This window comes from Naumovozyma dairenensis, chromosome 1, assembly GCF_000227115.2.
Source record: "Naumovozyma dairenensis CBS 421 chromosome 1, complete genome".
Classification (NCBI taxonomy): Eukaryota; Fungi; Ascomycota; class Saccharomycetes; order Saccharomycetales; family Saccharomycetaceae; genus Naumovozyma; species Naumovozyma dairenensis.
In genome coordinates this window covers 1,386,493-1,399,568 of record NC_016479.1, presented here as the reverse complement: position 1 = coordinate 1,399,568, position 13,076 = coordinate 1,386,493, and the positions used below count along the sequence as shown (strand labels likewise).

The 13,076-nt window shown below is 34.6% G+C and overlaps 3 protein-coding genes across 3 annotated transcripts; 2 read left to right on the top strand and 1 right to left on the bottom strand.

Moving 5' to 3' along the window:
- Positions 1 to 2,766: 2,766 nt before the first annotated feature.
- TRF5 (non-canonical poly(A) polymerase TRF5) lies at positions 2,767 to 4,821 on the top strand (the record flags this gene model as incomplete). Its single annotated transcript, XM_003667964.1, has 1 exon — positions 2,767 to 4,821. The coding sequence occupies one exon, from the start codon at positions 2,767 to 2,769 to the stop codon at positions 4,819 to 4,821; it is 2,055 nt and encodes a 684-aa protein (XP_003668012.1).
- A 544-nt stretch (positions 4,822 to 5,365) lies between these two features.
- CLA4 (serine/threonine protein kinase CLA4) lies at positions 5,366 to 7,825 on the top strand (the record flags this gene model as incomplete). Its single annotated transcript, XM_003667963.1, has 1 exon — positions 5,366 to 7,825. The coding sequence occupies one exon, from the start codon at positions 5,366 to 5,368 to the stop codon at positions 7,823 to 7,825; it is 2,460 nt and encodes an 819-aa protein (XP_003668011.1).
- A 208-nt stretch (positions 7,826 to 8,033) lies between these two features.
- On the bottom strand, positions 8,034 to 12,965 carry MON2 (Mon2p; the record flags this gene model as incomplete). Its single annotated transcript, XM_003667962.1, has 1 exon — positions 8,034 to 12,965. One exon carries the CDS (start codon positions 12,963 to 12,965, stop codon positions 8,034 to 8,036), a length of 4,932 nt encoding a protein of 1,643 aa, XP_003668010.1.
- Positions 12,966 to 13,076: the final 111 nt, after the last annotated feature.

Here is a 13,076-nt window from a genome sequence, read left to right as displayed (position 1 = left end):
GGGAAGATATTTTTTTCCAATTTTTTCAAAGCCGTTAAAAACGACGACACACAGTGTCGGACACACTGCTGTCAGTATAAAAAATTCGGTCTGTGTCACTTATTACTATATATTACTGTATATATAGGGTATAAGAATCAGTGATTTTATAGGTTATATGTCTTCGAAACGATTCTTTGATTAGGCCTACTTTTTCCAAATTTTATAACAACAATGGAAACAATTCTCATTGATAGCATTATTTTGATAATATTATTATGATAAATGATTTAACAAATTTGTAAAATAGTGGTAGTTTAATTCGTAATTCCATAAAATACAAAAGACCACAAGAACAGAGACAGATATTTTTTGACATTTGTAATACTTGTTTGCGCATTTGCCTCGAAATGTTTTCTAGGCTTCTTTACATAGGTTCATTCCCGTAGAGTAGTTACTGCAATACTTCGGGGTGCCTTAGATGTTTCAAGGTACTTGTTAGAAATGGCCACACATCCAGCTTTTCGTTACAAGGATAAAAACCTTAATCCAAAATAATGACGGTACTATTTCTAGTCATGCTTCTTCTTTTTTTTTTGTAGGAATAATTAAGTAAAAAGCTTATAAGAGTATCAAGGCCAATACATAAAATGCATTTTTACCATTGATAGCTATCGGGATAAAGATACAGGGCTTCGATATAATTTTAACATAGTTCTCAAAACCCCTTTAAGAAATATGGTAAATATTTACACTTTCTACAGTCTAAGTAGTTGAGCGGACTAGTAGTAGTGTAATATCTACGGTGGTTGGATAGACATATTTTATCAATCGAAAATGTTATCGCATTAATAGAGAAAACATGAACCATGTTATTTTACAAAGAAACTTCAAAGACAAAAGATGGTGACCATAGTAACCAGTAGGAGAACTTAGCACTTTCTTGAGACTCCTTTTAGTAGTATACTATGAGTGTAGTCGATAAATTCCCTTCTCGAGCTAACAGATAAGCCTTGTGTTGCATTTATTGGCGATATTATCGGAATGAACACGGTCTACCTAATAATTAAAGGTAAATATGAGAAGCAACTACTGAGTGGAACACTAGAAGGTGCCCTTTACCAGCAAACAGACAGGCTTCCAGATTTAAATATATGGATCATTTCCTCTAACAGACGCCAAAAAAAATGACGAACTGAAACGTTTTTCCTCACTACGTACAAGTTTTTCGCGATTCGTTTTTTTTCCTGCGTTACGTGAAAGAAACAAACGCCTAACACGAAAATTATCATAATAATATTTGAGATAATGAGAGAATGCCATAATAAAACGCGAAAAGGAAGTAGCTATAGAAGTAGGGAAACCTCAAATACGATTACTGACTAAACTAATTAGGAAATACTGAATGATTCGACCTGTCTTAAACATGCATCTACTTTCATTTTCGTAGACGGGAAAGCGATTAACATAGTCTTGGCAAAACTGAGAAAATATATTCCAATGAATATATAAAGATTACAACTTGATATATCGAAAAAAATGTCCCAAAGCTACTTATAGTCAATTCTTGTTTCCACTCTAAGAAAAGAAAAAGAAGCAATAAAAATTTATTCCAAAAAAGCTTCCTAAAAAAAATAGTCCAACTATAGTCCTTCCTTAATTTTTTACTTCCAACTAATTACATTCCTTTACTTTAATATATCACATAATGCAATTCAACAAATCAATCATTGTCGCTTCTATCTTTGCTACTGCCATGGCTGCTAACTCCAATGTTACCACTGTTATTGAATCCAACCAAAACACTGTTCTAGAGACTATTACATCATGTTCTGGTGGTTGTTCTCAAACTTCTGACAGTATCACATATGTTGACGTCACAACAACTCCACAAGTGACTAGATCAGTCGTATCGACCGTCAAGACCACCTCTACTCCATACACAACTACGACTCTTTCCAGTTCTCTAGTTCATCACAATAGTTCAATTCTTGGCGTCACTAAAACTACTGCTGGTGTCAGTACATATTTAGGTAACGGTGTCACTGCTAACATTGCTGCTGCTGCCGGTATTGGTGCATTTGTTGCTGCTGCTGCAGGTTTATTGTAATACAAAGATATAGCGAGTTCCTCTTTCCTACTTCTTTTGTTACTTCAATATTCAACTGCATTTTGTATATTCCATACCTCATTCCATAAATTTTTTACCAGATATTTTTCTCTCCTTCATCCTATATAATTTTAGATAATTTGTTTATGATAAAGCTAATTTAATTTTTCCTTGTTTTTAGTTGTTGTACCAGATCATTTCTTCTCCTTTATAGTATCAGTATTTGGAATATACCTACCCATATGCATAGAGAAGAGGATCAATAAAATCACTATAGTAAGCACGTAGGTTGTCTCTCAATGCCAGTTTACGGCATTATAGGGATCTTATTCAATAAATACACAAACTCAAACGTAAAATAGTCGTTTTATTATATATAAGCCTAATTTAATCTTCTGTTACTTTATTTCGTCACACACTTGTTTGTTCATCGAAGAGATTTTATATACTGGCGAATTTAAAGTAGAGAGCGTCATTTTCTAAAATTCACCTTATGTGCGTACGGAAAGCGATGAGTTGAAAAATTTTATATTGAACAAAAAAGTGATATTTTCATCAAATTATCAACAACAATTATTTTAGCATCTTCTATTTCAGAAAAGCATATACGTCAGCTGAAAAGAGAACGATATATATTTTCAATCCCTTATCTAAGCCAACTTTGATCGCGAGAAAAAATGGTGAAAATTGCATCCAAAAAGGGGTTGAAATCATCTCCTAAGAAGACCAACTCAGGCAATAAAAAATTCAAGAAAATGAGAAAATCATCAATTAATAAAATTGAAAAAGCATTTAAAGTTTTTAATAATCATCCTCTTGATCAATTCAATCATTATGAGAATTTAGCTTTGGATGTCAGTGATCATGATGAGTTAGCTAAGGACGGAAATTATAATGATTTAATAATGTTCGAACAGAATGAAGATGGTAATGGAATCCATCTTAATGGTAAAGAAATACCAGTTATTCAAATGGATAGCGATACCGATAACGGTGCAGGCACAATAGAAAACAACAATAACTTTTTTAGTAAAATAAAAGGTCAGAAAAAATTAGACCTGAATGAAGATTTCATTGGATTTTCTGATAGTTCAGAAGAAGATGCTGATGATGATGAAAAAGCAGGAGAAGACACCAATTTGAAAGCCGAACAAAATAGTGAAGAAAGTGAAGGTATAGAAGCCTTTGATGAATATGGGCATCCTAAAAAAGTTAATTTAACGCAAAACTCAGATTATCCATGGATTTTGAATCAAGATCATTCTAAGCAAAGAGAAATTGCAGATTGGTTAACTCTAGAGATTAAAGATTTTGTTTCTTACATATCCCCAAGTCGTGAAGAAATAGAGCTTCGTAACAAGACTATTTCTAAATTACGTAAAGCTGTAAAGGAATTATGGTCAGACTCACAATTACATATTTTTGGATCGTACGCCACGGATTTGTATCTACCAGGTTCAGATATTGATTGTGTAGTTAATAGTAAAATGGGTGATAAAGAGCAAAGACAATACCTATATGATTTAGCAAGGCATCTTAAACAGAAGGGATTAACATCACAAGTTGAAGTTATTGCAAAAGCACGTGTACCAATTATTAAATTTGTTGAGAAATCATCACAAATTCATATTGATGTTTCTTTTGAAAGAACAAATGGTGTTGAAGCAGCTAAACTCATACGGGAGTGGCTTTCCGCTACGCCTGGTCTGAGAGAATTGATTTTAATTGTGAAACAATTTTTAAGTGCTAGAAGATTGAATGACGTTCATACAGGTGGGTTAGGAGGTTTCACAATAATATGTTTAGTTTATTCATTCCTTTCAATGCATCCCCGGATTAAGACAAACGATATTGATCCCTTAGAGAATTTAGGTGTTTTACTAATAGAGTTTTTCGAACTTTATGGGAAGAATTTTGCATATGATCTAGTTGCAATCAGTTTGTTAGATGGTTACCCCTCATATATACCGAAGAGCGAATGGAGATCATTGTTACCCACGAGAAGTAGTTTCACATTAGCAATTCAAGATCCAGGTGACGCATCAAACAATATCAGTAGGAGTTCTTTCAATTTACGTGATATTAAGAAAGCATTTGCAGGTGCATTTGATCTTTTAACTAATAAATGTTTTGAATTGGATGCTGCCACTTTCAAAGATAGAATTGGTAAGAGTATTTTGGGAAATGTTATAAAATATCGTGGTAAAGCAAGAGATTTCAAAGACGAGAGAGATTTAATAGTAAATAGGGCAATCGTGGAAAATGAGAAGTACCATAAGAAACGCAGTCGGATAGTCCATGATGACATTTTCTTGAATCCAAGTGACGATGATTTGGAAGACGATATTAAGGAACAGGAAGAAATGTATCGTTTCGAGCAACCTGAAATGAAAAAGAGAAAGAAGAATTTGAAGAAGCAAGACGGTAAAAAACTAGTTGAGAATAGTTTACAAACTATAGAGAATGAGAAAAAGAAGGAGAAGAGAGAGAAAAAGAAGGAGAAGAAAGAGAAAAAGGAAAAGCAAAAACTCGACGCAACAAAAATGGTAGATGCTTTGATGGGTTTACGGGATGATGAGGATGCTTACGATTCAACTCTTGTAGACTCAAAAGAAAATACTGAATCACCTTTAAGAAAGGCAACCGTTGACTCTCAAACAAGGCGAGATTATTGGTTATCAAAGGGACAAGTTCTTGCAGGCGGAACGATTGCCCAAAAAGTAAAAAGTTAAAAAACTGTATAGATTATATTTATTGCATTATCTTTCAAATGACGTTAACTGGCAGAAACTTTATCATAAGTCATGACAGTATTTATGATATGTTTAATTTTCCTCCTGAATAGTTTATAAATGTCGATTTACTGACATGTCTTCACGTCATACATTCCATCTTATGATAATTACCGCATTAGGAAATTGTTTGGTACGCGACAAAAATTGATTGAAAAATAAAGAATATGCAGCTCGAGGAACATCATGATGATTTGGATCTAAAATTAGAGATTTGGTGGAGTTTTTTAAATTAATTTTGTGAGGGAAGCATAATAACGGTATATCTCTGTATTTAGGAAACATCTTTTGTTAGCATTTATTGCTGTTGTTGTTTAATTCAAGGAGACTAATTTTATCTGTATCAAGAACGACTTCTTCGAGTTTTAGCATACATTCTGCGTTACGGATCAAATCGAAAAACTATCACGTATCTCATTGAGAATCACCTTACATTTACCACTGCCACGAGTTACTTCAAACAACATTCCATTCCGTACATATAATGGCATTATCAGCAACTATTAATGATATATCTGACAGCGACTTTCAGAATATTGGACCAGCTCCTCAACCTCCTCATGGACGTTCTACTAGTAACAATATTGGCTATAACCAAACCAAACCAATTACAAAAATGATGAGTCAATTTGATTTAAACAATGGATCACCGGTACGAGCAGGCTCTCCCTTACCATTGAAATCACAAAGAAAGACAGGATGGGTTTCATATAAAGATGACGGTATACTATCATTCCTTTGGCAAAAACGTTATCTGATACTAAACGATTCATATCTTTCACTGTATAAGAACGATAAGTCAACCGATGAACCTATTTTGCAGATTAGTTTAACGAATATTGTAGCAGTTAGTAGGAACCAAATCAAGCAAAACTGTTTCGAAATAGTACGCTCCAGTGATAGAAATTCATACTCCTCATCTTCGTCGAACGTATCGAGTTCATCAGATTCAAAAAAATCAATATATATCGCAACGAAGACAGAAGTCGAACTTCATAGTTGGTTGGACGCAATATTTGCGAAATGCCCGTTACTTAGTGGGGTTTCTTCACCGACCAACTTCACTCACAAAGTTCATGTTGGTTTCGATCCAGAAACTGGTAGCTTTGTCGGTATGCCTACTAATTGGGAGAAGTTGCTGAAACATTCTAGAATAACTGGTGAGGATTGGAATAATAATTCTGCGGCAGTTATACAGGTCTTACAATTCTATCAAGATTATAATGGAATTAATAACAATAACCTTAACAATAACCCAAACAATGAAAACGCAAACAAATTATTGAATAATATCAAGAATCCTAGCAATATATCCCAATCATCTTTGGGGCATAAAAATGAGTTTGCTCAGTTTAATGGTTCGAGGAACGCTTCCCAGAGTAATACCACAGCGATGACGACAAACTTACAGCCGCAACGACATGCACCAACTCCACCTAAAGCTAAAGTACCAATGAATCCAAATAAACCTCAATTATCACCCCTAAACACCACTGGTTCTCGCTTACACAATGTTCAAAACCAGTATCGTCAACAGCAACAACAGCAAAGGCAGCAACATTCACCAACAACTGCGATTCCTCCACGTAATACTGCACGTAATGTACCTAACCAAGGAACATCGTATCAACAAAAGGCAGGATCTCCTGTTAACGGGTACAAGCCTCTGCATAATATGAGCAACCCATATACAAAGTCGTCGCCGACATATTTGCAAGAACAGTCAATTGGGGGTAAGATTTCGACACCACCAAGACTCCATCCACAACGTACAGCCCCAACTCCTCCAACTCATGCGAACAATAATACAAGCGTCTCAGCCGCAACATACGCTATGAAGCAAGGTCAAGAACAAAGATCTTCGCCGCAAGGTCATGCGGTAGGTCATAAGCAACCACTTCCACAGGCATTGAGACAAGCCCCAAGAAAGCCAGAAACTTCCAATGGTGCGCCAAAGAAGAACGCCGGTGTTACTAAGCCTAGGAAACAATCGAAACCATCGATGTCCAATGCTGAAATAATGAGTAAATTAAAGAGTGTCACAATCAATACTGATCCAACAGAATATTTCCAAATGATAGAAAAAGCGGGACAAGGTGCCAGTGGATCAGTTTACCTTGCCAAACGTATTAATATACCCCCAGCAGAATTTGAAGAATCCGAAATTCCAGGAATCGGTGATAAAGTAGCCATTAAACAAATGATCCTATCTAAACAACCCCGTAAGGAATTGATAGTCAATGAAATTTTAGTAATGAAAGATTCACATCATAAGAATATCGTTAACTTTTTAGAAGCATACTTAAAGACTGAAGATGACTTGTGGGTGGTTATGGAATTCATGGAGGGTGGGTCTCTAACAGATATAATCGAGAATAGTCCTGTAGATGATACTTCCCACTCTCCATTGACTGAAAGTCAAATTGCATATATAGTCCGTGAAACTTGCCAAGGTTTAAAATTCTTGCATGATAAGCATATTATCCATAGAGATATTAAATCGGACAATGTATTGTTAGACATGAACGGACGTGTCAAAATTACAGATTTTGGATTCTGCGCCAAATTAACTGATCAACGAAGCAAACGTGCCACTATGGTAGGTACACCTTATTGGATGGCGCCAGAAGTTGTCAAACAACGTGAATATGATGAAAAAGTTGATGTATGGTCATTGGGTATTATGACGATTGAAATGTTGGAAAGTGAACCACCTTATTTGAATGAGGATCCATTGAAAGCGTTATATCTCATTGCTACCAATGGTACACCTAAATTAAAGCATCCGGAAAAGTTGTCATTAGAAATAAAAAGATTCTTGAGTGTTTGCTTATGCGTTGATGTACGGTACAGAGCTTCGACAGAGGAATTGTTACATCATGGTTTCTTTGAAGTAGCGTGTGAACCAAGAGATTTGATGCCCTTACTAGAATGGAAGAACTAATAACCCATATCCTATTGGCGTTAAGAGAGGATTTGAATACTATTATCAAGACAGTATTGAAATTTATTATAGAGTTAAAAGAAATATTAACTAAATATTTTTATTCTTTTTTATTATTCAACGTTATATAATTCATTCTATAACCATGATGTTGTGTGTAATTTGTATGTGAACGTACCAATGAGTAAATACGCTGCTTGCAATCACTTTATTTGGACATTAATTTAGTAAATGCCAACGATAAATTTAGAACATCATCCTGAATACCTTCCACCTTGTGTGAAACAGGGATCGTCTTAAGAATCAAAGGATATAATACCTTTAGTTCTTTGAGAGTCTCCTCTTCGCCGTATTCGGGATTCTCTTCCAAAAGAAACTGCATGATTTTATGCAACCCATTTAGAAAAGTTGTTAACTCTATTTTTCTATGTTTGGGGATCGGAGCTTTGCACATTAGGAATTCATCGCAAATAAACCTTCTTAACACTAAAGATATACGAACAACTAGGAAAGGGATAGTTACTATCCTTAGTTTTGAGAATTCAGGATCTGGTAGCATCACGAATTTAATAAGATCATTCAAACAGACAAGAGAGCAATTATATTTACTCATTAAAGGAGGTTGGACTGTAGATCCAAACATATCGTTGAAATCAAAATTTGAAAGTTGTTGAGAAACGTCAAATAGAGTTTCACCCCTTGCAAGCAATGCATTTTCGTATTCATCAGTTTCATAGATAAAGGAGCCATACCATATACTTTCAACAAGGTATTTCAATCGTTCATCATCTAGCAATGTAATGACATCATTTTGCAAAAGTATTGTACTACAAGCTCTATATTCTTCTATGTCAGAAGATTCAGTTAACGAATCCGTTTTCCCGCTTTCCCTTACGAAATATGACGACATTACATCGATAAATATCCCTAAAACTTCACCTTGAAGGTAATTTGGTGCAGACGCCTTTTTGAAGGAAACAAGTAACTTTTCGACTAATTTCCTAAAACAACGGGATGATATAACCCAAAGAGGAATATTCTCTGATTTACCTAAGTTAATAAACGATTTCCTTTGTATTACGTCTGACAAATTTCGCACAATTCTTAATATTTGTTTGTCTTTGTCTAAGGGTACAGAGTTATTACTCGCAAAATCTAACCTTTCTGATAAATATTGAGTTGAGATATAACTTATTGCCTCAAATGAAGGTATTCTAGAATTAGTTGCATCGGTTAATTTGTGTGCTAATTTCTTTTCTATTTTTTCCCTAGTATCAAAACATAATGTACCAAAGACAGTTAATTGGTAAATGACTAACAGTTCAATCTCACGGTTTTCAATTCTGTCAAAAAGATGTAGACAACATAACAATTGATTTTGTAAACCTGATAACTTGGTTTTATCTTGACTATATTCAGGAAGTAACGGATATCTTGCTGCTGAATTAAAGAATCCTAATGATTTCTCGGTGAATTCCTCTGAAATCTTTCCGTATTTATCTACTAATGGATATAGATCTTGGAATGCAATCAGCAATTCAGTAACACAATCGTATTCTGTTTTTGCACCTACCTCAGGAGTCAGGCTGGCCAAATCGCTATATGTAATGTTATATCCGAGCCAGATCTCATGACATTTTTTCCAAATAGGCTCAGGGAGATAAGGAAATTTTATCATTGATTTCAATAACTTTTGATAATTGATAACTGTGACGTAATTTACAGAACTGGACTTAGATTTGAGGAGTTTGTCAAACAAATTTAAAACGGCAATCCATTCATCGTTGCTATTGGAAGATAAGAACGATGTAAAATGACTTGGGTAAAGGTCTACTAAACCTTTTAAAGTTAAGTCAACAAATTTGGAAATTTCTTCATTGTCAGCCTCCCATAGTTTTTCTTTTAAGAATGGATTCAATACTTCTATGAAGATTAAGTCCCAAGTTGGGAAACAACTCCCATGAGAATCGACAATTCTGAAAAACGTTTGGATGGAACCATTCTTGACTTCTATCCTCTTGTCTTTAGTGCATTCTATTAGACTTTTTAGAAGATATAACCAAAGGCCATTATACATCTCTGGTCCTTTCGAAGCTGATGAGGAAATAATCTGGGTTAATTGGTTGTCTTGCAGTTTACCCTTGAAAATAGCTAGCCTGTCTTTCGATTCTTTAGAGTCATCGAATTTTACAATGTCGCCATCTTTTAGTCGTAAATAATCACCGACTAACCAAAATTGACTAATTGAGGAAAATGAGATATTTAATATTTTATCCTGCGTAGCATAATTCACTAAAGTGTCAACAACGTATTTTATTACGCCCAAGGGTAGTGATTGTAAAAAGTCATCTGATATTAATTTGAATACATCATAGGAGACTTGGATCATATCTATATAATTTTGAAGAATTCCTCCTACCAATGAGGAGTCTTCTTTATCATTGCCTCCTTCAGAAGACAAAGCTGTTTCAATGTTCCATTCAAAAGGTGCATTGATAATATTGAATATAGTTGACCATGATTGAGTTAATAGGTCACCAAATTCATTTAAAATCTCTTTTAAAGTGGACAAAATTTGAAATATGATTTCAGATTCAGTTCTTATTGTACCATCATATATTTCATTTTTTGTAACGTCTAATTTTTGAATTGATTCAATTGTTTTCATTAGCGAATTGGTGAACAATTGCTCTAATATGGAAAATTTGGAGGCTCTGGTTTCTTGGTCGTCCATATTTCCAACTTCATTAGCAATATTCTTTATGATATCCGTGAAAACTCTAGTAATATATAGACGGAGGGGAATACTTGAAATATTGCGATTAGCAATCAATTTGATAAAGAAACTCATAATCGAATTCCACAGCATCCTGTCTTGATTTTGATATTCCGTGATAAATCTATTGAAGTTGAAAGACGCTAGTTCACCAATTTGAGTAATGAAAAACCCCTTATTGTAGATACAATTCGATAGTTCATTTGATTGGTTTAAAGGATGGTATCCATTTGCGCTATCAGAATCTTCTTCTGGAATGGATAATGATTTTTTAGCTTCTATCATTACGCTTTCCAATAGAATTTGAAATGAATCGGACGAGTATGACTGAGTATTTTCGAACAATTTCTTGATGCTGGTCTCGATGGACAGTAAATCACTCTTTGATACTGTAGGAGCAGGTGGAATATCATTGGCATAGAATGCTTCCATAAAATCAGCAGATGGCCCATAAATAAAGTATGATACCCATTGCCAAGTTAGGAAGACAATTTGCCAGCTTTTCGTGTTAAAGAAGGAACCAATTGATATGGATAGCGATAATAGAGCTCTGAATAAACTAACGTTTCTTGAATTGAAAGATCTAAGGTGTAAAGATTTCTTATCTGAGAATGTGGCGGACTGTAATTTTCTAGGCGTGGAAGTTTTTGAACTGTTTCTTGACGATTGTGACTGAGGTCCAATATTAGTCTGCATATCATCTGTAGGACTTCCACTCAAAGTGTTGTTAACGATTGACTTTGAGAATAGGTCAAGACATACATTCAATTTATCGTTTAAATGTAGAAGTCCAGCCGCATGAGCTAACTTTTGAAATGCTCTTACTAGCGAATGGAATATGTGAGAATCTAACATTGACGAATATAAGAGTAATTTATGGAGTTGGAATAGACTTTCGAACAAGCCCTCATATAATCGTTTAGTCGATGTGAGTTCTGATTCCTCCTTGCTCGCTTCGTTTTTATCATCACCTTTAGCTTGGCAAACAGTTAAAACGTGGTTATTTAAACCTTCAGAGAAATTATTGGATATTGATAATACTAAAGAAATTATGTAAGCTAAATTAACAGAAGGCGGGTTTGTCTTATCTAGCATATCAATATATCTTGTCTTGACAGTTGTTGTTTCAGATGTGATTAGAGGAGAGCTAACTTTTTGAATAATCTCTGAATGGCCAAGGAAAGATGTAAAGTCCTTTGAATCGATTAATTTGAAAGATGTTTGCAATAAATCGTTCACAATATGTTTCCTGTCTGGGAACAAATCATAAGTAATAAATAATGACCTGATCATTTCAAAATCTTGGGATAGTTCCTTGAATATTTCCAACGACAATATCCGTTGCCAAGGGGATATATTGGATTCTAATGATATTCCATGAATAAGCAGTGAAATAATAACTTCCAATTCCAGTTCAAGTAATGAGAGATAGTCCTTTTTGATTAGAAGTTGGATACATCGAGAACTTCTGAATATAGTCGAAAAATGTTTTGATGACGAAATATAGCGTAATAGTAACGGTACCGTTTTTGTTCTCAATATAAATTGTAAATCAGGGTATGTCAAAAATAATTTCTTACTATTCTTCAAAACTGATTCCAATATCTCTAGGCCGTAATCTGTTTGGATGTCTTTAATATCTAACAATTGATCGGTTTTATCCTGAGTACTTGTTGAAGATGAAGAGGAGGTAGATGATTCGACCAATGAACATAAGTCATTAAGTAATCTGTTAGCATCGTAGTGGTAGGGGCCAACTTTGACTGTTTCATTATTACTAATCATTACTTCAAACGTTGCAGTTGCCGATTCGTCATCTTCATTTTTGGCCCATTCGTAGGAAACTCTTTCGAAGACTTCATCTATTAGTTGCTGCAAAGTTGCGCTTGCAGTCCCAAAGACAACTGGTGCTTTATTTGGTAGTTGAAGTAAACTTGAACAGCATTGAAGTAACTTTTTACATTGTGGGCCTACAATATATTTTGCATATGTCTTGAAAAATATTGGTACTATTTGTAGAACTTTCAATTGTATCTCCATCGCTAGCTGAGTGGCTTCAATGAATCCGTCTAGAACTTCTGGGATTCTTGACTCTGGTATTGAAGGTACGGACGCCAATCCTTGTAGGCATTGCATGGCAATTGAAGTTAATTTGGCATTTCTCGATGAACAGGCCAGGACCAAAGGTGTAACAAAATCAGGGTGCCTTACAAGTTCTTCTATATTTTGAATAGTCTTTAGAATATCGATTGATTTGTCGCTAGCATGTTTAATGGTTGAATTTCTTCTTTTAGATTCTGAAGAAAGGGAGTGTAATTCCTGGTCCAATTGTTTCCGAAAAGAAGTGAATTTTGCGACTTGCATTGCTGTTTTTGAAAAGCAATCAAAAATGCAGTTTGTTGGATGGTCCTAAAAGATTAGTTTCTTGTATTCCTTGCCCTGTTTCCATCAGTTTAACAGAGCTCAGAACTCACT